This window comes from Chanodichthys erythropterus, chromosome 18 (assembly GCF_024489055.1).
Source record: "Chanodichthys erythropterus isolate Z2021 chromosome 18, ASM2448905v1, whole genome shotgun sequence".
Lineage (NCBI taxonomy): Eukaryota > Metazoa > Chordata > Actinopteri > Cypriniformes > Xenocyprididae > Chanodichthys > Chanodichthys erythropterus.
The window spans coordinates 39,317,191-39,345,147 of NC_090238.1; the positions used below are offsets into that span (position 1 = coordinate 39,317,191).

At 35.8% G+C, this 27,957-nt stretch overlaps 1 protein-coding gene across 5 annotated transcripts; it reads left to right on the top strand.

Annotated features, from left to right (window-relative positions):
* The first annotated feature begins 139 nt into the window (after nucleotides 1–139).
* acp7 (acid phosphatase 7, tartrate resistant (putative)) lies at nucleotides 140–13,449 on the top strand. Of its 5 annotated transcripts, none has more exons than XM_067366665.1 (15): nucleotides 140–844; nucleotides 1,417–1,452; nucleotides 1,564–1,720; nucleotides 1,836–2,036; nucleotides 3,058–3,240; nucleotides 3,365–3,390; nucleotides 5,701–5,798; nucleotides 6,326–6,388; nucleotides 6,577–6,691; nucleotides 6,855–6,968; nucleotides 8,535–8,601; nucleotides 10,498–10,565; nucleotides 11,206–11,277; nucleotides 12,093–12,230; nucleotides 12,596–13,449. In XM_067366665.1, the coding sequence occupies exons 3-15, from the start codon at nucleotides 1,624–1,626 to the stop codon at nucleotides 12,659–12,661; spliced, it is 1,308 nt and encodes a 435-aa protein (XP_067222766.1). In that variant the 5' UTR covers nucleotides 140–844; nucleotides 1,417–1,452; nucleotides 1,564–1,623; the 3' UTR covers nucleotides 12,662–13,449. The 5 variants fall into 5 exon arrangements, with proteins under 5 accessions (XP_067222766.1, XP_067222764.1, XP_067222762.1 ...); XM_067366663.1 differs by having other exon boundaries at nucleotides 140–830; XM_067366661.1 differs by having other exon boundaries at nucleotides 141–844; nucleotides 1,620–1,720.
* Nucleotides 13,450–27,957: the final 14,508 nt, after the last annotated feature.

Sequence of the window (27,957 nt, forward strand, 5' to 3'; positions counted from 1 at the left end):
GTTTTTGAACCATACTATAGTAAAATACTTTAATTAATTTATTGTGGTAATTCTATAGTTGCTGTGATAATATAACAACTATAGCAATATAAACAAATTACTTTACCCAAAGTTTTCTACAACTTTAGGGTATATTATACTACACTTTACTGTAGTAAAAACTAAAGTATACTATAACAGTTTATCAGTTCACTATAGTTAATACTACAGTATGTTGTGGCATTCATTAACAAAGTGTTGTAAATACTACAGTATACTACAATTATTTACTATAGTATGGTTCAAAAACACTATAGTATTTTTTTCACCTGGGATAAGCTCATCATTGAAAATTGAAAAATAATCGAATTGATTAATAAAAATGTAATTTCTGTATTTTTTATTCTGAAACACAGGCTGCACTGCTGCGATCAGCCGCCAGGAGTCACTGTTACACCCGCGGACCTCACTGACAGACAGCTGTCAATCATCTTACAGTCAGAAAATATGAATACTTAAAACAATATGAAGACAGTAAAAAATAACAGCGATAAAATAAAATAAAAGAGAAGAGAAGGGGGGCGAATACAATATAAACTGAAATATCGACACGTTTTAAGAATTACAGACAGATAGTTATTTAAGCTTTTGTTGTTGTTGTTCAGTTGATCTGTGAGGTTTTTCTCAAGTCTTTTTTATTAAAAAACAAAACAAAAAAAAAACAAACAAAGACGAGAGCGCGCACGTCGCTGCACACAGGAGTGAAAGAGCGTCACGTGATCTGACGGAAAAAACACTGAATCATGTGACCAGCCGAGCTGAAGCAGTTTTAGGAAACCAAAACAGATCAGGTCTGGGAAATCAGGTGCTTGTTTGTTCTGATTTTGTTGGTTTAACTTTAATCTTTTAGATGTAAATATTTGTGTCAGTTAAAAACTGCTCATTTACTATTTTTTGTTTTGTTTGAGTGTTTAATTTTGGGTTTATTTACGGTATCTAGCGGTTTATTAACATTATTTTGCTGTTTGTTTGTAGTTTTTATTAATTTAAGGGTTATTAATATGGTATCTAGCGGTTGTTTAGCTACATATTTAAGTTTATTTGCATTATTTTGGTGTTTGTTTGTAGTTTTTATTAATGTAGGGTTCATTTATACTGTATTAAGTGGTTGTTTAGCTACATATTTAAGTTTATTAGCATGATTTTGCTGTTTTTTTGGGTGTTTATTAATTTTGGGGTTATTCATATGGTTTTTAGCAGTTGTTTAGATACATATTTAAGTTTATTTGCATTATTTTGCTTTTTGTTTATAGTTTTTACTAATTTAGGCATTAATTTATTATTAAGTTGTTGTTTAGATGCATATTTAAGTTTATTTGGGATATTTTAGTGTTTGACTACTGCTATTTATGAATGATGAACTCATTTTTGTCACAGGTGGATTAACCTGTGAACTGATGTACTGTAAATCAGGTAAAGAAAAGGTTTTGAGCAATTAATAGCTTACAAAATTATTCAGACATTATGGAAGTTGTGACCCAGTTTCCTCTCAGCATTATATCACACGTTTCCTGCTTCTGTCAGCACTTTATCTTCAGCTCTGTTCTCTGATCATGTGACCCTCATGTGACTCTGATCAGATGAATGATGGCTCTCCTGCTGCTTCTGTGTTTCTGCGGTTCGATCGCTGCCGTGCCGCCCGTAGGAACTCAACCTGAGCAGGTGCACATCTCATATCCAGGTGAGAGTTCAGTCTTTATGATTGACAGCTGTCTGTCAGAGAGTGATCACAGTAAGATTATATTTGAATCTCAGTGTTTGCACAAGAGTGACACTGATGATGCGTCTGTCCTCAGGTGTCTCGACCTCCATGGTGGTCACATGGACCACCGTCAATAAAACCGAGAGCATTGTGGAGTACGGATTGTGGGGCGGGAAGCTCTTCAGTCACACGGCAAAGGGAAACTCCAGCGTCTTCATTAATGATGGACCAGAGCTCAGAGCGGTGTACATCCACCGGGTCACGCTGAGTCAGCTGACGCCCGCCGCTTCATACGGTAACCTTCATACGTGTTCATGAACACCTTCAGTCTTTTACATGCCGCAGACCCAAAATATGATCATCAATCTCATTTGAGGATCCATACAAATTTGCAAAATATTGAGTGATAATTATAAATATTTTACATTTTTCTACTCATTACAGCACTGTATTATTTATATTCATATTTTTTTAATTTATTGTAATCTAATTTTTATTTATTTTTAAATAAAATGTACTTTTAATTTTAAATTTGTACAGTTTTTCTCTAAACATTTCAGTGGACCCCCAAAATATGATCATCTTCACATGAGGGACCCTCATTTATATTGTGAAAAATTAATAATATTATAAATATGTTTAAATATTATTTGCAAATATTTCTATTAAGTTTTTTCTACTCATAACAGCACTGTAATTTAGATGCATTATTTATTTGTTTTCTCATCTATTTACTTATTTTAATAACATTTGCAATCTATTTTATTTATTGTAATCTCATTTTAATTTTTTTATAAAATATATTTTTTCTTATAATTTTTTTTTACATTTTTACACAGTTTTTCACGGAGCCCTAAAATATGATCATCCTCATGCAAGGGACCCCCATCCTACAATTTAATATTGTGAAAAAATTATATTATTGATATGTCTAGATATCATTTGGAAAATATTAGGTAATAATTGTGATTTATTAAATTGTTTCTACTTAATACAGCACTGTATTATTAATGTATTATTTATTCACTGATTTACTTATTTTAATCAAATTTTTATTTATTTATTGTAATTTTATTTTAATGTATTTTTAAGTTTTATATATATATATATATTTTTTATATATATTTCCACAGAGCACTAAAATATGATCAATATTTTTTCAGATTTGCTCATTTATTTCTTATTTCAGTCAAATTTTTATAATTTTTTTAATCTAATCTTTATCGTAATCTATTTTTTATTAATTTTTGAATGAAATATATATGTTTTATGACTTTGAGAAGCCCGGCGTTGAAGGCGATGCGTGTGTGTTTCAGTGTATCACTGCGGCAGTGACGCCGGCTGGAGCGACATCTTCTATTTCACGTCTCTGAATGAAAGCGTGAGTTTCAGCCCCAGGTTCGCTCTGTTCGGTGACATGGGCAATGAAAACCCTCAGTCTCTGAGTCGACTGCAGAAGGAGACGCAGATGGGGATGTACGACGTCATTCTGCACATCGGTGAGACGTCAAACATACGTTCAGACTTGATGAATTGAGCATGAGCAGATTAGAATGACAGTTTGGGTTTGTTTTGCTTGTGCTTGTGGTGAAAGTGCGTTACAGCATGTGATTGTTTTCACAGGGGACTTTGCATATGACCTGTATGAGGTAAGAAACACACACACACACACACACACACACACACATCTGTTCACATGCATCAAGTGCCACGGTGATCATCAAAACTCTAATCACATAAATAAAGTCTGCATGATTTCCATACCTAAATTTTTAAAGCCGTTTCACTTTTTTGCACCAAAAATGCCCATTCTCTCTTTGATACTGACAATTAAAGGCAAAGCTCAGATAAACTTGATCGTTCTGTATTCATTTACTCGCATTCATGTCATTTAGACCTGTAAAAGAAGATATTTTGAAGCAAAATGGGACTTTATTGTTTGAAAAAAAAACACTGAAGCATTTCTCAAAATGTCGTATTTTATGTTGCACAGAAGAAAGAAAGTCATACAGGTTTGCCATATAATGTTTACTATAATATAATAAGACAAAACCTACAAAAACAAACATTTCTGCTGGTTCAATGTGTTCAAACCTTCAGCAGAAGCACAGAGAGTGTCTGGAAACTCATTAGAGCAACAGAAACCCAACAACTCATAATGGCCCAACCACAGTATTACCAAAATCACTGGATTTGAGTTCAATTATGGTTATGTAAGTGTCTCTCTGGCTGTCTGGAAAATAGATGGATCTGGTTTGAGTTCTGTCATGACTGAGGCTTCCTAGATCAGCTCAATGATGGGTCGGCTTCATTTACATTACATATACATCATGCATTGGGCAGACACTTTTATCCAAGACCCCTTGTGTATATCACATTCAGTGTGTTTATGTTGTTAAAGAAATGTCCATTTTATCAATTAAAAATTTTAATTTTATCGGTTAAAAAGTGCCATTTTATCAGTTAAAAAGTATCCATTTTATCAGGTAAAAAAGTTTTATTTTATTGGTTAAAAAGTGTCATTTTATTGGCTAAAAAGTGTCATTTTATTGGCTAAAAAGTGTCCATTTTATTGGCTAAAAAGTGTCCATTTTATCGGCTAAAAAGTGTAATTTTATCGGCTAAAAAGTGTAATTTTATCGGTTAAAAAGTGTAATTTTATCGGTTAAAAAGTGTAATTTTATCTGCTAAAAAGTGTAATTTTATCTGCTAAAAAGTGTAATTTTATCGGCTAAAAGTGTAATTTTATCGGCTAAAAGTGTAATTTTATCGGCTAAAAAGTGTAATTTTATCGGCTAAAAAGTGTCATTTTATCGGCTAAAAAGTGTCATTTTATCGGTTAAAAAGTGTCATTTTATCGGCTAAAAAGTGTCGTTTTATCGGTTAAAAAGTGTCGTTTTATCGGCTAAAAAGTGTCGTTTTATCGGCTAAAAAGTGTCGTTTTATCGGCTAAAAAGTGTCGTTTTATCGGCTAAAAAGTGTCGTTTTATCGGCTAAAAAGTGTCGTTTTATCGGCTAAAAAGTGTCGTTTTATCGGTTAAAAAATATATTTCATATTGGTAAAGAAGTGTCCATTTTATGGCTAAATATTTTTAATTTCTCAGCAATTGTCCATTTTATCAAATTTCATTGTTCACTTCTTGATTGTTACCCAAGTGCAAAACTAACATTATTACTATAGACCTCATAGACCTCAATTTTATCAGTTAAAAAACTGTGCATTTTATTGGATAAAAAGTGTCAATTTCATCGGTTAGTTGTATATTTTTTATTGGTTAAAAAGTGAAAATATTATTGGTTAAAAAGTATCAATTTTATCGGTTAGTTATATATTTGTTTATTGGTTATAAAGTGTCAATTTTACTGGGTAAAAATTGTCAAATTTATCAGTTGGTTATATATTTTTTATTGGTTTAAAAAGTGTCATTTTATCAGTAAAAAGTGCCCATTTTTTTCAGTTAAAAAATATATTTCATTTTGGTAAAAAGTGTCCATTTTTCAGCATGTGTTCATTTTATCGGCTTTCAATGTTCACCTCTTGATTATTACCGAAGCGTAAGACAAATATTATTACTATAGACGTTACTGACAGCAGCGCTCTTTGATTTTAACGGGAATGAAAGCGAGGCTGTGAGGGAGACATCTCTTCTGTGGGTTGTACTGTCATTTCATGTGTTTTTGGATTGTTCTGCTGACGAAAAACTCCAAAAATATCTTTCCGAGAAATTTCAGTAGACAAAACAAACTACAGGCAACATGAGCTGTGGAAAAATTCTAGGAGCATTATACAGCTTTTTACAGTGGATGCCATTGAAAACACGTTAAGTCTGTCCCTCACAGCCTCGCTCTGAACCAGCTCCATTAATGACACCTAATTCAAAGAATCTTATAGGTTCAGTATTGTTGATTATCTGATGATTGGCGTGTGTGTGTGTGTGTGTGTGTGTGTGTTCACTCAGGACAATGGCAGGATCGGTGATGAGTTCATGAAGCAGATCCAGTCCATCGCTGCTTACACGCCTTACATGACCTGTCCAGGAAACCACGAGTGGGCTTTGTGAGTGTTGAACCTGCTCTTAACCTAAACCTCATCTGAGACTCGAACACTGTTTTCATGGTTTTAGTGAACTGCAGTTTGATGACTGACCACCGGAGGGAAGCACAAACCTGTGCACTGACTCAATAACTCTCAGAATCATTGATGATTGAAGTGATTAATTATGGATGAAGTGGTTTTTAGGCTGTAATTTTTCCTTATGCAGTAAACATCTGCAGAGGCCTGATGTTTTCCTAGCCTTGACCTTATGACCCCAGTGTGCTCTCAGTTCATCCATATCAGCACGACGGAAATGATCCTGAACCCCCCCGACCTCTTAACCTTTGACCCCACTCTTTTCGTTCACTGACCCTGAATTTGTCTGTGTTTAAACACACACCCGTATCTCACCCAGGACTGACGGTCACTCATGTTTACGACCGAATGAAACACGAGAGCGCTCTTCTGTTTCTCACCGGTGTTTGTTTCAGATGATGAGCAGCGCTGGTTTTCAGTCTGTGATTTTCTGTCTGTGTTTATTCTTTCAGTAATTTCTCCCACTACCGGAATCGTTTTAGCATGCCGGGACACACGGAGAATCTGTGGTACAGGTACGAGCGCTTTATTTATTTTTATTATATTATATTTTATTTGATTTTAGAAGAGGTTTTGCTTTAAACACAGAGAGGACGACGAGTCCAGCTCTGCCGCTCTGAAGAAACATTTAACGTTTGCACAATCACTTTCTGAAAAATGCTTGTTTATAAATGTGTGTGTGTGTGTGTGTGTGTGTGTGTAGCTGGAACGTCGGTCCCGCTCATATCATCTCCTTTTCCACTGAAGTCTATTTCTATCTGGAATACGGCCTTGATCTGCTCTTCAGACAGTACGAGTGGCTGCGGAAGGATCTCGAGGTATAAACACAGAGATGCTGCTGAGATCGATTTTCTTCTCATAATAAACACTTTACTATAAAATCCCATTAGTTGAGCAATGCATGTGTTACTAACTTCAACAACAGAAACGTGTTCAGTTTCACCGCATGTGTTACAGTAGTGTTGTGTTTGTGTGGTTCAGGAGGCGAACCGTCCTGAGAACCGAGCGCAGCGGCCGTGGATCATCACGATGGGACACAGACCCATGTACTGCTCCAACGACGACAAAGACGACTGCACACAATTTCAGAGCTACGTATGTGTCAAGAGCAAATCTGCTGACAACGTCCAGCTTTGCTTTTTCTTTCAGTTCTTTCTCATCTGACAGTGTTTGTCCTAATTTCAACTTTTAAATTTCGGATTTATTAAAGTGCCCCTATTTTGTATTGTAGATTACTGATTTTGTTCTGCAGGTCTCCTACAACACGTTTACATTCATCTAAGATCAAAAAACACTTTAATTCTCTCATAATATCCACTGCAGCATCAGCTCTTTTCTCTCGGTGTCTGAAACTGTTCGTTCAAAGATTCAGTCTCTCTAAACCCCGCCTTTCTGAGAGCCGCTCTGCTCTGATTGGTCAGACAGCCCAGTCTGCTACTAAACCCTCATTATCATATCTGAATCTCAGCTCTTGATTCACAGTTATACGAACAGTAACCGTTTTACCATATCAATCTCATCAAAGTGGATTCTTTCTTTTAGGAGACAAAAACTCCATTTATCTTTGATCTTTGTTTCACAAACAGCTCTGTTACACACTGCATGAACGGGAATATATATATATGAAAAAAGCATAATAGTGGCACTTTAAGACTGCAGAAGGTTGCTTTAGTATGATTTGCAGTTGTCAAAAAATGATCTACACTGTAAAAATACAAGAAAATACAATTTCAGTCTTTATTTATGTTTAATTCAGTGTGTTACCATTTCTTTGTAATTATTTGTGAAATTTACTAGCAGTTTTTTTAAAGTAAATCTTACATATTTTTTGAGGCGATATAGAGTTTATAAAGATCTAAACAATCACATTTCAGAAACATTTGCAGCTTTGCATAGTAACATTTTAAAGAGGATTTCTGAATTAATGTGATGAATTAATGTGATGAAGATCCTATTGTATACGGTCAGATCAGCGACTAGTTGTCAATTTGTCTGTCTATGATCTTGTAAATGACTTTGATATAAACCTGTTCACACTGATGACTGGAAAATGAATTGATCTAATTTTATCAGCTAAAAGTGTCATTTTATCGGTTAAAAAGTATCTATTTTATCAGTTAAAAAATATATTTCATATCAGTAAAAAGTGTCAATTTTTTTCAGTTAAAAATATATTATCGGTTAAAAAGTGTCCATTTTATCGGTTAAAAGTGTCCATTTTATCGGTTAAAGGTGTCCATTTTATCGGTTTAAAAATAAATTTCATATTGGTAAAAAAGAGTCCATTATATGGCAAAAAATTGTCAAATTTTCAGCATTTGTCCATTTTATCAACTTTCATTGTTCACCTCTTGATTATTACTATAGACCTCATAGACCTCAATTTTATCAGTTAAAAAAAGTGTGCAATTTATTGGTTAAAAAGTGTCAATTTTATCGGTTAAAAAGTGCCAATTTTATCGGTTAAAAAGTGTCAATTTTATCGGTTAAAATTGTACTTTTTATCGGTTGGTTATATATTTTTTATCGGTTAAAAGTGTCATTTTATCGGTGAAATGTGTCCAAAACATTTTTGTGTTCACTGTGCATCAGACGTTTGGGATCAGTGAAACCGCCTCAGATTAATGTCTGCTGACTGACCAATCTCTTGTCCCGTTTCAGGTCCGAATCGGGCGCAATGACACGAAACCTGCTGCTCCTGGACTGGAGGATTTATTCTATCAGTACGGTAAGAGGTCTTGAGATTTTGCTTCCATAACTTGTCTTCTTTCATAACTAGTGGAAAGAAAGCGAGTGTTTATTTTATTTGTGTCTGTGGATTTCAATCTCTTTAAAGGCGTCAGAAATCTCCAGCAGCTTCACACACACCAAACTTTACACTTTTATTCATATCTATATTCTGAAGGGTTCTTCATATATCATTTGCCTGATTTATACAACATTTTACTCCTAAAAACATGGTGAAAATACATGTCTGTTGACAGTGTTTTCTTATTTATGTTGTGAAAAAAGGAAAATTTTCCCGTCTGGAAAAACCTTTTAATGCCAACTAAGTTTTGGTTAACCTGTTGACTGAAGACCACATTAGAAAGAATAGCAATAGTTTAGCATGCTAAGCAATTACTGTGCTAAGCTAACTAGCATAAGACAACAAACACAAGCAAGGTCACATTCAGAGATGAATATCTCGGAAATGGTAGTGAATATCAAAAATCTGTTCAGTCATTTCTGTGCGGCTCGGTCCAAAGATCATCTGAGCTGATTTTGGACAAAATTGACCAAAATTTGTAGGAGGAGTAGCGAAAAAACTGTTTTTCATTTACTTCAATACGGCAGACAGGTACATTTAAGGAAAATGACAAATGATACATTGTCGGAATCGGCATAAGCCAGGGAATAAAATGACATGAAGCATACACATTTTGGAAAGTGTTTTCAAAAGTTATAAGCGTTTTTGAAATAATCATTACATCTGTGGAACAGTAGGTGGCGCTGTGCTGAAACTTCTCAGGTACCTTCACGACCTTCTAAAGGTCATACATACCAATTTTTGTGAAGATATGTCAAATTGTTTAAAAGATATCGCAATTTATGACAAAATTCAAAATGGCGGACACGTGATTCATCCAATATTGACAGAATCGGTATCGTCGGATTCGGCATGATCCAAGGAATCCATAGACACCAAGATCTTGATTTTCTGACAAACTGTTCAAAAGTTATTGGCCAAAATAGCCATTTTTCATATCTCATGACCTGTAGGTGGCGCTGTTCCCAAGTTTGGCATAGACCCTCAGATCATGGTTCTGATGAAGGGTACCAATTTTTGTTTCGATTGCTCAAAGTTTGGCCGAGATACAGCCTCTATACTAATTTTGGGTCGACCTTGTTAACTTCGTGACATCATAACCTTTGAACAAAAATGAATAAAAAAAATCTGTTCAGTCATTTCTGTGCGGCTCAGTCCAAAGATAATCTGATCAAAGATTGGACAAAATTGGACAAATTTTGAAGGAGGAGAAGCAAAAAAACAAATACTGTACTTTTCAAAATGGCCGCTACTGTAATGGGTGGAGACTTAATGTAAGAAGTTGAATAGCATCAGCATGAAGAGACGAATCAGATGAACTAAATTAAATTTTTCTATGACAAACAGTTCAAATGTTAAAACCGTTAGAATGTTGAAATTTTGAACTGGTGGTGGCGCTATAGAGTTGGTTCTAGAGACTCCAAATTTGGTCCAATCACTATTCATGAGCATCTCTACAACTGTGCCAAATTTCATCATTTTCTCATGTTCCGTTGATAGGGCTGCCATAGACTCCCATTCGGGAGGAAGAATAATAATAATAAAAGGGAAAACGTACAATTACAATAGGGGCTACAGCCCCTTCGGGGCTTGGCCCCTAATTACATAATGCCTCATTTGCATATCCAAACAACATTTCAGAAAACTGGGGAAGTATAATGATATGTATTAGTTACAGATGCTTTATGACAGGACAGTGTTTCAGCTGCACATGTTGATCTGTATAATGAATATTTAATGATTCTGCTGAATGATTACTCTGACGAGCCTAAACCGCATCCGTGTGTGAGTTTGATATCATATTTGTGTTTGCAGGAGTGGATCTGGAGCTGTGGGCTCATGAACACACGTATGAGAGACTCTGGCCTGTGTTCGATTACAAGGTAATCATATGCTGACATCACTGAACTGATCTGTGCTTAGTATGCTTTTTTCCTACATATTCCCTTTCATACAGTGTGTAATAAAGCTGTTTGTGAAGGTAAAACCTCTGCAAAGTTTTTATCTCTTAAAAGAAGGAAGCAATTCTGAACTGCCCGAAACAAGTCGTAATTTGCATAATTCCAGCCCATTGGCTGCCGGTGAACAGCGTCTCTTTGCCCCGCCCTCAATCACTGTAGTTGAATCTGAGACTGGAAGAGTTTGGTTCATGTTGTTCATGTCGAGAAGACCAAAGCAAATCCACTTTGATGAGATTGATGCGGTAAAACCGTTACTGTTCGTATCACTGTGAACCAAGAGCTGAGATTCAGATATGATAATGAGCATTTGGTTTCTGACCAATCAGAGCAGAGCAGCTCTCAGAAAGGCGTGGTTTAGAGAGACCGAATCTTTTGAACGAGCAGTTTCAGACACTGAGAGAAAAGAGCTGATGCTGCAGTGGATATTATGAGAACATTAAAGTGTTTTTGACCTTGGATGAATGTGAACCTGCTGTTGGAGACTCAAAACTATATTAGAACCTTTATGATGGCATAATAAGGCACTTTAAACTGCAGATCTTTGTGTTTTTGTGTCTTGCAGGTGTTTAACGGGAGCTCTGAAGAGCCGTATGTGAATCCTAAAGCGCCGGTTCACATAATCACAGGTTCAGCCGTGAGTATCATCAGAAACACTGCATGTGTTCTTCATACTGTTTAATAAAGATAGTGTGTGACGCAGCACATGTTCTGCAACAACAAACATTTAATATTTATTTTGTCACATGACCTCATCATGTTCCATGTCCAGGTGTCATCTTGGTTGTTTTGCATTTTAAGGGAAAATGAGAATAGAGTAAAAAATTAACTAATGGATATTACCGTACATTCCCAGCTGATTCATTATATTTTTAATGCTGTTTAAATATGCAAAGGAGGCATTATCTAATTAAGTATGCACTAATTTGCATGTATTTCCAGAACATTGGATAAAGCCAGGTTCATAATTCTTGTTCTGACATTAGGGATTCTGGATTTCTCTTTTTATCACTCCATATAGCATAAAATAAACAGATATAAATAATACACTTTCACCATGTTTTTAGGAGTTGTATAAATCAGGCGAATGATATATGAAGAAACCTTCAGAATATAGATATGAATAAAAGTGTAAAGTTTGGTGTGTGTGAAGCTGCTGGAGATTTCTGACGCCTTTAAAGAGATTGAAATCTACAGACACAAATAAAATAAACACTCGCTTTCTTTCCACTAGTTATGAAAAGCCAAATCTCTCTCAAACTGACCAGTGCATTAAAAACACTGGATCTGCCTGTAGTGTCTTGCCTTAAATTGAATTTTGCATTAAAATAATCACTTCCAGCTCATTCGTTACACTGCAAATAGGAGGTCAAGTGCATTATGGGATACAGTATCCAGTGCATTCTGTTGTTCGCTGCACATTTTTCACAGCCTGTGATTTTGTTTCATCAGGGATGTCGAGAAAAACACGACGGCTTCATCCCTAAACCTCGAGACTGGAGCGCGTTCAGAAGCACAGATTACGGCTACACACGCATGCGTCTGATCAACTCCACACACCTGTACCTGGAGCAGGTGTCTGACGACCAGGTAACACCTTCAACTCACTTAAAGTCAGCGTAAAACTCTCTTTTCTTCTCTATTGTGTCGTATATCTGAGTGAAACGCTTTGCAAACAAGAGCAAATGTAGGGCGGGGCTTGATTCTGTCTGTGGGGAATTGATTGGATGGTTGTGGTTTGCTATTGGTGGATCTCATGTGAGTGACAGGTTGCCCCGCCCTCATCATCAGAGAGGAGAAGAGATGCTGTAAGAGGAAGATATTCTGATTCAAGATTACCAGAACATGAATTGAACACAATAATGATGTGCAGCGATAAATCACACTGCAATATGATTTCATGCTTACTTTAAAGTTCATATGTGTGACATCTAAAGCTCTGACTCTGTTTGCAGTACGGTAAAGTGATAGATCAGATCACGCTGGTGAAGGAGAAACATGGACCGGACGCCTGGCGCTGAAGATCCAAACACACTCTCTCTCTCTCTCTCAGGAAACACTTTGAAACCCAATCAACGGTGAGACGCACTTTAGCTGTAATCAAACAAACGAGGGAACCGAAGATCTAACGTCAAGGTCCTTCTGAAGATCTTACAGGAACACATATGTTTTGAGTTTGAGGTGGAGACGATTCTTCAAACCCCTTTCAGACAGATTTAAACCTCTGATTCTGCACTGGATTATCTCAGAATCTCACGGGAAACCCTGTCACTTCACAGCAGGGTATAAACATCACAGTCTGATTGATTACAGTGTTTTTTTAAGGTCTTTAATTGGATGGACTGAATGAAGATTTATGTCTTCCTTGATCTAACTTGTAAATGATTATACTTTTATAAGAAGATAAAGTACTGTATGTAATCTACTTGATTTTTTAAACTACGAAATCTATTCCAAAACCTAGTGAGCTGCCTACATAGACACAGCATTTTAAGACATTATGCTGCGTTCACACAGAACATCTTATTTCTAAGAAAACTAAACATCTTTTTAACTTGAGTGCCATGTTTTTATATCACTGTGTTTTATGTGAGATGCTGCAAAAGACTATTAATGATAACAAGATGTTCTTATTTTATTTTCTCAATTATATACTACAATAGCACATGTTTACGTAGGAAACCAATGTGAAAACACCTTCTGTGTGAGCTTTTTGACCTAATGTTTGTGTCTCGCTGGGGTTTGAATAGATTTCCTCCACATGTGGCTGCTTTGAACTTCACAATAAGCTTTAATAAATTCATCTTGTCACAGTAACTGGTGTCTGTTTGAGAAACGCAGGAGCTGATGGTGTTTTACCAGGGTAAACTCCTCCAGACACATCAGGTTCTTGTTTCAGTTCTTCAGGATGAAGATAAGCGATCTGCCTCGGCTAATACAGACGTGAGCGGCGTTTAAAGTGACTCTAAGTGTGTTGCGCAACACGGCCATATTTGTGGTTAATGCAGATCAGCAGGAGAAGAGCTTTCGCTCAGGACTGATTCACATTATTGAGTTAATTTCATATTACTCTGTTCCACATGGCAGAGAGATGGCGTCTGGAAAACGCTTGAGCTGCCACGTATACAGTGTAAAAATCTACTCTAATTCAGTTTAAAACTTTAAATCTCTTTCTTAAGGGCTGATTTGTGCAGAATCTAGAGCAACAGTGCAAAAATCTTTCTTTCATTCAGAAATCTAGGCCGGAGCTTGGTCCTTAAATTGTTGATTGGAAGTTGAGATGTGGGTGTGGCACTCAAAGATGGAGGCGGGTCTGATTGCAGTGGATTGTGAGAAAGGGGTGGAGTTTAAGCACACTAAAACGTTTCGCTGGAAGATCCAGTTATGAAATTTTGATTAAAAATGTCATAAAGTTCAAATAAACTGAAAAAAGTTAAACGAATGCACAGATGAATTGTTCACAATAAGATCAATAGCATTTTATAACATATATAGAAATTTAATTTGAACAAAATATGTATTTTACAAAATAGTTTTCAAAACGTCTTTACTAACAGCGTGTGTGTTTGAAACGAGAGAGTAAATGACCAGATGTTACGAGTAATGCATTACAAGTAACATGCATTATGTAATCAGATTACTTTTTGATGTGATGAGTAAAGTAATGCATTATAAGTAACTTCCGTTACGTAATCAGATTACTTTTTGATTTTACGAGTAAAGTAACGCATTACAAGTAACTTCCGTTACGTAATCAGATTACTTTTTGATTTTACGAGTAAAGTAACGCATTACAAGTAACTTCCGTTACGTAATCAGATTACTTTTTGATTTTACGAGTAAAGTAACACATTATAAGTAACGTGCATTGCGTAATGATTACTTTTTGATGTAAGGAGTAAATAATGCATTACAAGTAACGTGCATTACGTATGTAATCTCATTACTTTTACATCACAATGTTAATGAAATAACATTCTAATAACAAATACATTTATTTACAGTCAAAAAAGTTACTGCAGATGAAGTATTTTCAAAAACAACAGTCACCTTAATAGTATGAATTGTAGCTGAAATGTAGCTATTGATGCTTGATGTCCAATTTAGTGGACAAAAGATTAATCAGAATTTCCTCCCAAATCTTGGAACAATACTTGGAAAATACAACTGTGATATGACTCATTAGATATTGCTTGATATTTCTTGAAAACAACATTTTTTTTTTATCTGCAAGAGTCTCTTAGGATAGAAGGAATGGCTGGATATTCCAAAGCAACTTAGCATTTCTGATTGGCCAGTGGCAGTCTTGGTTTGGGGGTGGCAGTGTATAGGATGATACACTAGGGTCCACTGTAGAGGTTGATGTGCCATCAAAACCCATGCATATGCAAGAAAATGCCTTTGGAATAGCTGTCTTCTGTAGTGACCTCAATGCGTGAAAGGGTTAAGGACGAGGAGCAGCAGATGAAGTGTCCTCAAAAAAACAAACATCTCAAGCTTGAGGAAACACATGGCGACTGTAGCGAGACGTGAAGTGTGTTTGCGTGTTTCACCACATTCTCTTGCTCAAAACATTCCCGAGGGAGAGACGCACTTCTGGTGGTTTTTGTTTCTCCATCATTAGATGAAAATGAAACTCATTCCTCAGAAGTTTTCTTCTCTAGATGTTCCTAACTAGCTGATGTTTTGTGGCGATTCTTCTTCTGTGTTTTCACTTCTGAGACTCCTGCCGTAGACACACACGGGACCCAACAGGCATGCTGGGAAAGATAAACCACCACAGTATGTGCTGCTGCTGACGTGTGTGTTTACATTTTCACTGCATGGAAAATGTGTGTGGAATATGAATTTCAATGAAAACAGCAGTTTTGTGGTGACACAGCAAAAAATGACCACCTTCCTCAGTGTTTCTGTCTCGTTTTCCAGCACAAATATCTAAACATTCTTAAATCAAGATACATTTATTGGAGAAGATATTTGTTCATTTAAAGCACAAACTCACTTCATTTTGACACATTTTTCTGTAAACAAGACTTCATATCTTCAGTCATTTTGCTTCTCCATTAAATGTATCTTGATTTAAGAATGTTTAGATATTTTGTGCAGGAAAACAGGACAGAAATACATTGATTGATTGATTGATTGATTACAGTAATGATGTTGTGAGTCTGATGGTTTCAGATGTGGACGGAAATAATCTAAACTGCAGTGTTATTTTAGTTTCACTGATATTCTGTTAGAGTTTTTTTTAATATTTTGAATGAGTTTTATTTTTAAATTTTCCTTTTTAATTTTAGTTAAAATTAAGTTTTTTGTTTTTATTATTTTTAAATATGTTTATATACTATATTTTTCACTGATATACTATTGTAGTTTTTATTAGTATTTGTAATTAGGTATTAATCATTTTATTTTCATTTTAGTTAAAGTTTTGGTAATTGTGATGCTTTTGTTTTTTGTTGTAAAATTTCTATATTTTTTCATTGATATACTATTATAGTTTTTATTCATATTTTGAATTTTTTTTTTTTATATATATTCCTTTTTTATTTTAGTTAAAGTTTTTTATGTTTTTGTCATTTTTATTATTATTTTGTCTCTGTCTAAATATTTTTTATTAAATTTTATTTCAGTTATTTTAGTATTTCAAGTTAAACTAAACAAAAATGAGAAATCCTGCCTTGGAAACTAGCTGAAATAAAACAAATGTAGTTTTTTGACATTTTATTTGATTTTAATTAACAAATATCTTATTTCAAGCTTTTAATTCTAGTTCATGATGATGATAACCCTGAGTGAGAGTCTCTGCAGAGGTTTTTTTCCCATCTGGTCGTCTGGCGTTTATCTGCACTGGTTTCCTGTGAGTCACGCAGGGATTGGGATGAAACGCTCTCCAGAACATCTGATGTTCGCCGCCCAAAAACAACACGCCGGTGGTCACAATAGTGAGATAAGACCTTTCCTCTGAGACGACCGTCTGCTCGCGGCTCAGGTGTAAAGGTCCAGCTGATTGTCTGTGTTTAAAGATCTTGAATAAGTAAAAAGATCTCATCACTTTTGACAGGAGCTCAGAGATCCACAGATCATCAGTTTGGGATCTGACACAAATCCCTCGAGATCAGTAGAGTCACTGCAGCCCTGCGTCAGGTACTTTCATCCACTTCACTTTGAGTATTTACACGAATCATTTTGATTCAGATTCACAAGCTTTTGATTCAATTTGATTCCAATTTTGACTCAATATCGATTACATTTGGATATATATCAGGTGTCTAGGTATTGACGTCTTTCTGCAGCTGGAACATTGATTGATCGATTACATGAAACATGATTTATTTCAGTAAGTTGTTCTGTATCTTTCAACTTTCCTTCCATCTTTATTTGATGCTGTCACTAAGAACTAGGAAGAGATGATCGGTTCATGTGTGCTTCATCACACATTAAAGAGCCACAAAAACACATTTATTATGCTAAAACTGACAGCATTTGAGAGCTGAGAGCTTAGTAAGATGTCTAGTGTCATCTGAATCTCTCCGGTATGGCAAGAATCAGAACAGAAGAACTATTTCAGAAATGCCCATCATCACACGTGTTTCCTCCATCAGCTCTTTGTCAAAACCAGAAGCTGTTTTCTATTATTTTGATGATTTCAGAAAGCAAACTGCATGAATCCGTCACAGAGAAACATTATGTAACTCAGTCTGCTTTCATTCAGATCTTCTTCTGTCAGTCCAGACGAGCATGTGTTTGCTATCGATGGGTGCTTTTGTGCCCCACAACTCAAGCAGTTGAGTTTGAGTATTATTTATTTGCTGTTATAGTGTTTATTAATATTTTGAATTCGCTTTTTGTTAAAATTTTATTGCTTTTGTCATTCGTATTAGTTGTACTGTATTATTGCCAAAAGTTTTGGGACGCCTGCCTTTACGTGCACATGAACTTTAATGACATCCCATTCTTAATCCGTAGGGTTTAATATAGAGCTGGTCCACCCTTTGCAGCTATAACAGCTTTAACTCTTCTGGGAAGGCTTTCCACAAGGTTTAGGAGTGTGTTTATGGGAATTTTTGACCATTCTTCTAGAAGCGCATTTGTGAAGTCAGGCAGTGATGTTGGCGAGAAGGTCTGGCTCACAGTCTCCGCTCTAATTCATCCCAAAGGTGTTCTGTCGGGTTGAGGCCATTCAAGTTCACCCATGTCTTTATGGACCTTGCTTTGTGCACTGGTGCGCAGTCTTTGCTACTCCTCGGGAAGCAGCCGATGGATTACAGGAGTTTGGAGTAACAATGGAAGCTTCGCAAAGGGAGCCGGACTGGGAGACAGCTCTGCGGGCGGCAGGCTGGCATTCTCCCCGCAGTAGGAGCAGACGCGTTCCCTTTGGTGAGGTAATAGCCAGCGTTACAATTCTCCGTCAGTCTTTGGACAACTATGGAATGGATAAGACAAAGGACAAATAAGGTATGTGGAGAATAACGTTGTGACAAGGAAAATAGGGTCGAAAGGCCCACAGACAACATAAACAAACTTTAAATGGCCGCGTGTGAACAAACACTCACAACATGGACTGAAAATGAATGTCAATTTTATGATTATGAGCATGAATTGGACCCTGTGGCAAATTTACATCAATATATAAATGATACGTGTAAATATTATACGGACGCTGAATTTAAAAATAATATTAAAATGAATGGTACATTTTCATTGATTCATTTCAATTGTAGGAGTCTGTATTCAAATTTTGGTAAAATACTTGATTATTTAAAATCATTTGAAAACAGATTCACTGTTATAGCTTTGTCTGAGACCTGGTTAACTGAGGATAAAGGGGCTGAATTTCATTTTGAGGGTTATGAATTGTACTATGTTAACAGAAATAATCGAAAAGGAGGTGGAGTGGTACTATATGTTTGTAGTGATTTGAAATGCAAAGTAATTGAGCGAATGACTACTGTAGTCGAAGATTTAATGGAATGCCTAACAGTTGAGATTGAAATGGAGAAGCAAAGAAATATTGTAGTTACATGTGTGTATCGAACTCCGGGATCTAGTGTAAAAACATTTACAGAGAATTTGGAACAATTATTAGTTGGGATGAATGTTAATAAAATGTCTATATTTTGTGGTGATTTTAACATTAACCTGTTAAATGTATCACGTCATATGAGCAGTTCAAATTTCTTGGATGTAATGTACAGTAGAGGCTTTCATCCTGTAATTACTAGGCCTAGTCGAATAACTTCAGATTGTGCAACATTAATAGATAATATTTTCATAAATGTAGTAAACACCTTTAAAAGTGGTCTATTGATAAATGATATAACAGATCATTTGCCAATATTTATATCTCATTGTTGTGAAGTTAACAATAAGACGCAGAAACAAAGTAAAGTTATTCGGGTAAGAACTGAGGAGATGATAAATAAGTTCAGGTATGATTTATTGAAGGATGATTGGGTTAATGTCTATAAAACTGATAACGTGAATAAGGCCTATGAAGAATTTTTGCATAGATATTTATTGTTGTATAATAAAAATTGCCCAACAAAAATATTGGGGGACAGAGCAAGGTCTGACAAGAAACCTTGGATAACAAAAGGCATTCTAAAAGCCTGTAAAAAGAAAAACAAACTTTATATGAATTTTATAAAATATAGAACAATATATGCGGAAAGACAATATAAGGTTTATAAAAATAAGCTAACAAGTATAATGAGACGGGCAAAAAAAGATTATTATACCAACATGTTACAAGAAAACAAAAATAATATTAAAGGAATGTGGAAAGTGTTGCGGAATGTTATGGGGAATAAAGTGATTAGTAGTTGCCCACAGTATTTAATAAATGAACAGAATAAAGAAATCCGAGCAGAAGAAATGGCAGATGAATTTAACTCTTTTTTTGTCAATATTGGGCCAAATCTTGTCAAACCTACCCTTTCATATAATGGAGAGACAAATTGGAAAGGTGAAAGCAAAGTTGTACAGTCCTTGTATCTTGGAGAAGTTAGTGAGACAGAAGTAATTAGTATTGTGTCTAAGGTTAAAAGTAAAAAATCATGTGATAATGACAGTCTAGACATGTTTATTGTCAAGAAAACTATAGACTGTATTAGCAAACCGTTAACATATATAATTAATCTTTCATTTAATACTGGAGTTTTTCCTGATCAAATGAAGGTGGCTAAGGTTATTCCATTGTTTAAGTCTGGAGATAGGTATAGTCTCACTAACTATAGGCCTATATCTTTGCTTTCTCAATTTTCCAAAATATTGGAGAAAATTTTTGTTATAAGACTAGATTTGTTCCTTGAGAAACATTCATTGTTATCTGATAGTCAGTATGGTTTCCGGAATAACCGTTCAACTGCCTTAGCTTTGATGAAAATTATAGAGGACATTACATCAGAATTGGAAAATAAAAATTTTACTGTTGGTGTCTTTATTGACATTAAAAAGGCCTTTGATACCATTGACCATGGTATCTTAATATCTAAGTTACAGGCATATGGCATCAGGGGTATAGTATTAAAATGGTTGACTAGTTATTTAGAAAATAGGGAACAGTATGTTTATTATGCAGGACATGTATCTAAATGTAAAAAAAATATTTGTGGGGTTCCACAAGGTTCTGTATTAGGGCCAAAACTTTTATTTTATACATCAATGATCTTTGTGAAGTGTCAAAAATATTACGTTTTGTTCTTTTTGCAGATGACACAAATTTCTTTAGTTCTGGAAGAAATTTAAAAATACTATTGACCACAATTCAAAGAGAAATGGTCCTACTTCAAAAATGGTTCAAGAATAATAAACTTTCATTAAATTTAAGTAAAACAAAGTTTATGCTGTTTACAAATAATAAATGTACCGAAAAATCAATCTGAGCTTAAATGGAACTAATATTGAAAGAGTTTATGAATTTAGGTTTTTGGGTGTTATTATAGATGAGAAATTAAAATGGAAGCCACACATTTCTTATGTAAAAAAGAAAGTTTGTAAAAACCTTTTTGTCATGAGCAAAATTAAGGATATGGTAAACTACACTGCAATGCGAACTTTGTATTGTTCATTAATTTTACCTTATTTTTGTACTGTTTGGAAGTGTGGGGTAACTCATGTGTCACAAATTTAATGCCTCTAATTATTTTACAAAAAAGAGCCATAAGAATTATACATAGAGCTTTTCCAAAGGAACACACTTCTGAACTTTTTTTGAAATCAGGACTATTAAAATTGAAAGATTTGGTTGTTCTGCAAACGTTATTAATAATGCATAAAGCAAGACATAGCCTGTTACCATGTGGCCTGCAAAGTCTTTTTATTAAAAGCGAAAGCAGTAGGAGAGTATATGATTTCAAACAGCCGTTAGTTAGAACTACTTTAAAACAAATGTGTATTTCTGTTGCAGGTGTAAAACATTGGAACTCCTTGGAAGCAGATTTAAAAAAATGTTCAAACATTATTCAATTTAAGAATAAATGCAAACAAAAAATGGTGAAATTTTATGTAAATGTTTGATTGTGTATATGATTGTGTAAATTAGGCTATTGTAAATGATTGTGTACATGATTGTGTAAATTAGGCTATTGTAATTTGATTTTGCCATCTATATTTCTGTTACTTTCTTTGAAATAAGACTGGGGTAGGTTAAATAAGAATATTGTTCTTCATCCTACTCCTGAGTTTGCACTGTAAATTTACAGTATGTAATTATTTTGTTAAATTGTTGTTGTTGTTTTTTGAGTAATTTGTGCAAGCGCAAATAAATAAATAAATAAAATAAATAAAAATAAATAAATGTTGGATCATCCCCAAACTGTTCCCACAAAGTTGGGAGCATGAAATTGTCCAAAATGTCTTGGTATGCTGAAGCATTAAGAGTTCCTTTCACTGGAACTAAGGGTTCAAGCCCAACCCCTGAAAAACAACCCCACACCATAATCCCCCTCCACCAAACTTTACACTCGGCACAATGCAGACTTGCCAGACAGAGAAGCGTGATTGGTCACTCCAGAGAACACGTCTCCACTGCTCTAGAGTCCAGTGACGGTGTGCTTGACACCACTGCATCCCACGCTTTGGTGATGTAAGGCTTGGATCAGCTGCTCGGCCATGGAAACCCATTCCATGAAGCTCTCTACGCACTGTTCTTGAGCTAATCTGAAGGACACATGAAGATCTGTAGCTATTGACAGAAAGTTGGCGACTTCTGCGCACTGTGAGCCTCAGCATGCGCTGACCCGCTCTGTGATTTTACGTGGCCTACCACTTCGTGCCTGAGGCTGTAGTTCGGTTCTCTTGGTTCTTTTGGTCCGGACCAAAAAACAAAATGTCACATTTGGTCTTTATTCGCTTACGCTGCATTAACACATGGTGTTGGTGTCAACGCTTGACGGAGGGCGTGTCTGAAGCTTGAGCTGACGCGACTGTCATAGTACAACAGCCAATCACATTACTTTCCGGTGTTGCATGAACACAATTGGCTAGCTTCTGTGATGTGATTGGCTTGAAAAGTTGATAAATCTTCAACTTCTACCATGAGCAGCGTGAAATATATATTAAAAAAACAGCTTTTATGACGTATATTTTGTGACAGATCTTACTAAATGTACTCGTTGTATTTGCAAAGATATGAAAGTATTTTTACCAGCTGAAGGCAAAACAGCGTCAGGAACTCAAACGAAGATCTTAAACGAAGATCTTATTAAAAAGTACATTCTATATAGTATGAATGAAATCCAGACGTTCTACATCCGCCATGTTGTCATTATCACATGACCTACAGTCAGTTGCGTCACTTCACGGCATTCATCAATCCAGTCCTGCGGCCTCGTGGGATAGTAAAGTGTCCATCGAATGCACACTTCAGAATCTTAGAGGAAGTACTTTCACCTACTGTTTTTAACTATGAATTCAGACATGCTACTCTTTTGGCGTACTGTTTTTCGCATACATAGTAGAGAAGTATTTGATTTGTGACGCAGCACAGGTGTGCTCGAGCATTCTGTCCTTTTTAGGGTCACATCTTGTGACATCACATCCTGTTTACTGTTCCTTGATGTCTTTGGTCCGTTCATATTTCAGTTGAAGCGCAACAGTTTGAAAAACTTTTTTAGGGTTCTTGGTTCACTTGTAATTATATGTTATGGCATTATCTGTACTTTGAACAGTTCAAGTTGAATTCATTCATGTCATAGACTGGAATAAAGGAAAAATAATGTCTTAATATTTCTTTACTGATTTATTTGTGCTTGAGCTTGAACAAATTACCAGAGCAGCAGATGAAAAGTGTTTGTGTGTGATTGCAAACATGCATATGTGTGTAGAAAAGCTCGTCTTCTTTCAGACACATGCTCAGGAATCACAGTGAATCTCACTGCATTGTGAGATTTACCCAAACGCTCAAAGACACGTCTAAACAAACTTCACAGCTCTTAAAATCCGTTTCCGCTCGCTGTCGTGCCCATGAAAGGAAGAGCCGGAAGCTGTTGCGTCAGAGTGGAGGAATTCTGGGAGATTACGGCCAGTGAGATGAAGCAGCTGCTGATGCAGTGAGTCACTTTCACTCCCGGCGTCTTTATCTCTAAACGTGCACCGCACAACAGCCACTGTCGCTCAAAGAAAGATGGAAAACAAGTGAAATAATCCAATCCGTGGAGGACGTTTACGGTAGACGAGCGCTTGTTGTGCTGATGTTGTGCTGTTTCCATGGTGACAGATGTGCTGTTACACAAGCTTGCTTTTCGACCGTCCTCCAAATGTGTTCAAGCATGTTTAATGTGGCCTTCTCCTCAATATCATGATCTCAGGGTGGAGTGGATGTGAAGAGTGTTTATTTGAGCTTCTCTTCAGTGTGACTCATGAGTCCTAAAATTAGTTTAGTCTTATAACATAATAAAGTGTTTACTTGTGCTGCGCTGGAATTCCTTTACCTAATTTGGTGTTCCGGGTCAAAAATGACCCACCTTTTAATGTGCATCTAAATATGTCATTGTTATATATTGGATTCAATCTTTTTGTCAACTTGTTTTCTTTCAGTTAGCACAGCTTTTGTGTTTAGAGGTCAAGCACTGAAGAACTTCTTCTTCCACTGTTGAAGTCTATGGCAGCCCATAGTTGTGAAATTTGGCACACTGATAGAGGATAGTCCAAGCATTAACCATAGCAATTTTGGAGTCTCTAACTCAATCTCTCTAGCGCCACCAACTGTCCAAATTTCCACTTACATTTAATAATTTTGAACCATAAGGGTTGGACACAAAATCTTTTTTCCTCTGATTGCTTGGCTCAAGACAATTCGATTGCACCCTATGACACTATTTTCCATCATGAAAAGTTTCCACCATTTCGAATTTTCTGAAAAACCTACTTGTCCAAGTCAGTTCGTCTGATTTTCACCAGAATTGGTTCAGGTCTTCTTAAGACAATGGCAACAAAAAAAACATCAAGTTGATTCATCAAACCGTGTGTGTTATGACAACCATGTCCTGAGGCTACCTGCACAGTTTCAGCACAGCTCCACCTAGTGGTCTTCACAAAAATCACAAAATTGGTCTCTTTAGATTTGCCAAGTCAAACAATATCCAATTTTTCCATATCAGCCATTTTAAATGTTGCCGTAAAATGCTATATTTAATGAACGCATTGGCGTATCTTTACGAAACTCAGTGAGTGTCATCGGATCAAATAGTTTCAGGTCTGTGCCACCTTGTGGTCGAGAATAATGAAATTTCAAAAAATGCTAATAGCTTTTGATTAATTTTGCTTATTGTAATGAAACTGGTCTTAATCGTTTCCTTGTTTCATGCAGAGAACATAGATATCAATTTAACTTCCGCTCTGTCATTTTGATTTTCTTTAAAAATGTACTTTTCCGAACTCCTTCTCGACCGTTGTGCCGATATTCATGAAAATTGATTCAGATCATCCTCAGACCTTGCTGACAAAAAAAAACATGGAATTCAAGTCGATTCATCAAACTGTTTTCAATTAACACGAGAACAAATTCTACAAACAACACGCCAAAATGGATGTGAGGCTCCGCAACGCTTTAGCGTATTCTGACCAAACTTGGTGTGTGTTATGACAACCATGGTCAGGAGATATGAAAACTGTTTGTTTGGTTATTTTGCTCATAACTTCTGAACTATTCTGAAAAAAATCTCCAAAAAATGTCACCCAACGCTGACCACACCAGATCAATTTGGTGTCAGTGCCACCTATTGGTCAAAAGTAATAAGTAATTATGTCACATTACAAGTGATTTTGCTTAAAATCGCCTCCAACTGTTCGCTGCCTTGATTCTGCTCCTCATTCTGCCTCATATTTCTGTTTGTAGCTGATTGATTAAATTTGGCCTCATTAAATTTGAATTTATTTCTCAGTTTTTTTGAGCTGAGTAAGCTTGAGTGAACATTTTGACTCAAAAACATAAAACAAGATATCCAATGACGAAATTAATGGTGTGACTCGATTTTATCTGTGATGAATTTATTGGATGCACTGTAAAAAGTCATGGCAACATGTTTTTCAATTACTAAAATAATTCACCCAATTTCATCGTATTACCCATATTTTAGTAATCATCGCACATTAGGTATCATTCAAAAGCTTAAACACTGAAAATTCATTCTTTGAAATCATACATTGTGTTCAAATGGAAACACTACTTTAAAACCTTTAAACTTTAAATTTGGACACAACTTGGTTAGACAATTTTACAGACCAAAATATTTTGTAAAATATATATTTTGTTTAAAATAAAAATGTTTATTTCAGTACATTTGCTTTACAGTAAATTTCTACAACTTTCATTTTTGCAATAATCTGAGTGTGTTTAAAAAGAGACTAACCTTAGATCTGTACTCCAGAGCATTGATGAATTACAACTGTTTAAAGCTGCTCTTTGTTGTTAATTCATGTTAATGTTAAAGTAGTTAATTCATGTCAACAATAAAACCACAGCTTTCCTGTAGCTCAAACAGCAGATCATTGCACTATTGCAACACAAGGTCACGGGTTTGATTCCCAGGGAAAGCATGATCTGACCACATGAACTCCTTGAATGCAATGCAAGTCGCTTAATAAAAGCATCTGCAAAATGCATGAAAGTACAGTAGATATAATTGGTTATTAGAGCAATAATATTCATTGTGCACATGAAAATGCAGAAAAGAAGCATGACAACTAGCTCTATTGAGTCTCTGTTAAGGGCTCTTTTAAGTCTGAAGCCTCACACAGATGATTTTGTCTCATAAGTGCAGTGAATCAAACGGATCACAGGATTGTGTAGATGTTTGAGCTCTGCACAGAATTATTTGAAGGCTCTAGATAGAGTTACTCTCTGTGGGTTGGGAAGTTTCCGGCACTCGTCTGCTGGATCTGAAGCCCTTATATGGACACAAACATCCGCACGCCAGACTCCTGACTCAGTGCGATGAAGGAGAATCAAGTGACAGACTGTGAAGAACAAACGATTACATAAACAGGGGAAATCTGAACCTGAGCTTGGGTTTGTCACCAACTGGGAATGACAAGAATCCTCTTCGCTGATTTAAAGCTGTTCCCGGCCGCAGGAACAAGCGGAGGTTTGTCCCGCAGTGGAATGACAATCCCACATGTGTGTGTCGCTGATGTGTTCCTAACAGTGAACGTTCTGGCGAGGTTCTCTCAAAGTTATGAACAAACGTTCTTTCAAGAGCAAAACATAAACCGACAAATTCATGGCTTCAATTAGCTGTGGAAAAACACAGTTATTCTGAGACGACATCGATATCAGAGCTGCTCACGATTATGTAATTGGTTTATTTATTAGTAAACACATCTAGACTCGTTTACCCCAGCAGTGTTGGGTGGAGAATATCAGAAACAGATCTGGAATATAAAGAAGATCCTGCACAATATCATTCTGTCAGGTCGAGAGAGAGACAGATCTGCTAACCAGGTTAATAGATATCTGTCATCTACTCAAGAGAAACTGATGAGAAGGAGTGTGTGTGTGTGTGTAGGACTATATATATATATATATGTGGATGACAAACTCATTGATAAATAATGAACACCATGTTTGGAAACACAGGGACTTTCCAGTGTTTATATATAATGACAGTCAAATTAGAGTATTCATTTTGCACAATTAATTCAATAAAAATTGCAGTAAAACATTAACATATTTCATTCCGACCCTTTTAATGACGTCATTAGGATTTTTTCCGTGCATCATTATAGTAGCATGTAAATGTGAAGCATGTGTTCGTGATTCTGCAGATAAAATATTGTTTCTATATTTTTATAAATGTTTGTTTTAGTTATTTTAGAACATCAGGTTAAACTACATGAAAAACTTGAAGAAAACTTGGCAACTGGATAAAGAAAATATTTTATTTTTCATTTTATTTTATTTTAATTCAAGAAACATTTTTTAATGGTTTTAGTTAACTATAATAATAACCCTCTCATCACATATAGACATGCGATCAATTGATTGATTGGATCAGTGTGTGAGAGGATGTGATTCGTCAGCAGTTTCTGCTCCCATCGGACGACGTCTCCTCCTCATTTTAAAGTTGAGATTTATGTGTCAAATCTTTTCTGCTGCTGTCCGCTGAGACTGAAGAGTGTTACACAATCGCTGAAGTCTGTGAACATTTATTCCTTTATGAGATCGAAACATTCAGTCATTCAGCTGGAATCCACCTGGAGACTTACAAACGTTTGGCAGGAGTTTATATCCGTGTGTGTGTTTAATTACTAATTAATTTACCTTTTCTCACAGACTAAACCACTATAGAGTTACTGATTCTTTTTTAAGAAAAACCTGCAGTTAGATTTACATTTGTAATTTAATTTATACAAGTACTTTTAATCCAACACCATTCATCTTCAGTAATTCAGAAAAGTTTGGTCTAAGTTGATTGATATTTATTTACTTTGTTTTATACTTGATATACATTTTTTTGTCGAAAATATGCATAGCTGTTTCTTGAAAATGGTCGGGTTGAGGCAGGTCATTCCACCAGCAGGTGAAGGTCAGTGAAAGTCATTTAGTGATGATGGCACCACAAGGCAGAACAGCTACCATCAGATCATCCGGCTGGAATGAGAGTAGAGTTGTGTGTCTTCAGCATAGCAGTGATAGGAAAAACCATGTTCCTGATGGACAGATCCTAGTGATGTCATGTAGATGGAGAAGAGAAGCGGTCCCAGCACCGAGCCCTGAGGCACTCCAGTAGATAGATGCGAGTTTGACCTACCTGCGAGGCAGTTCCTGAGATCATCATGAGGGTTGACAGGATTAACTGAAGCTTTTAACACA

Coding starts and splice junctions, on each gene's coding strand:
- acp7 (XM_067366665.1), top strand. CDS start 1,624: ATGATGGCTCTCCTGCTGCTTCTGTGTTTCTGCGGTTCGATCGCTGCC. Junction 10,566..11,205: donor GGCCTGTGTTCGATTACAAG/GTAATCATATGC, acceptor TGTGTCTTGCAG/GTGTTTAACGGGAGCTCTGA. Junction 12,231..12,595: donor AGCAGGTGTCTGACGACCAG/GTAACACCTTCA, acceptor CTCTGTTTGCAG/TACGGTAAAGTGATAGATCA.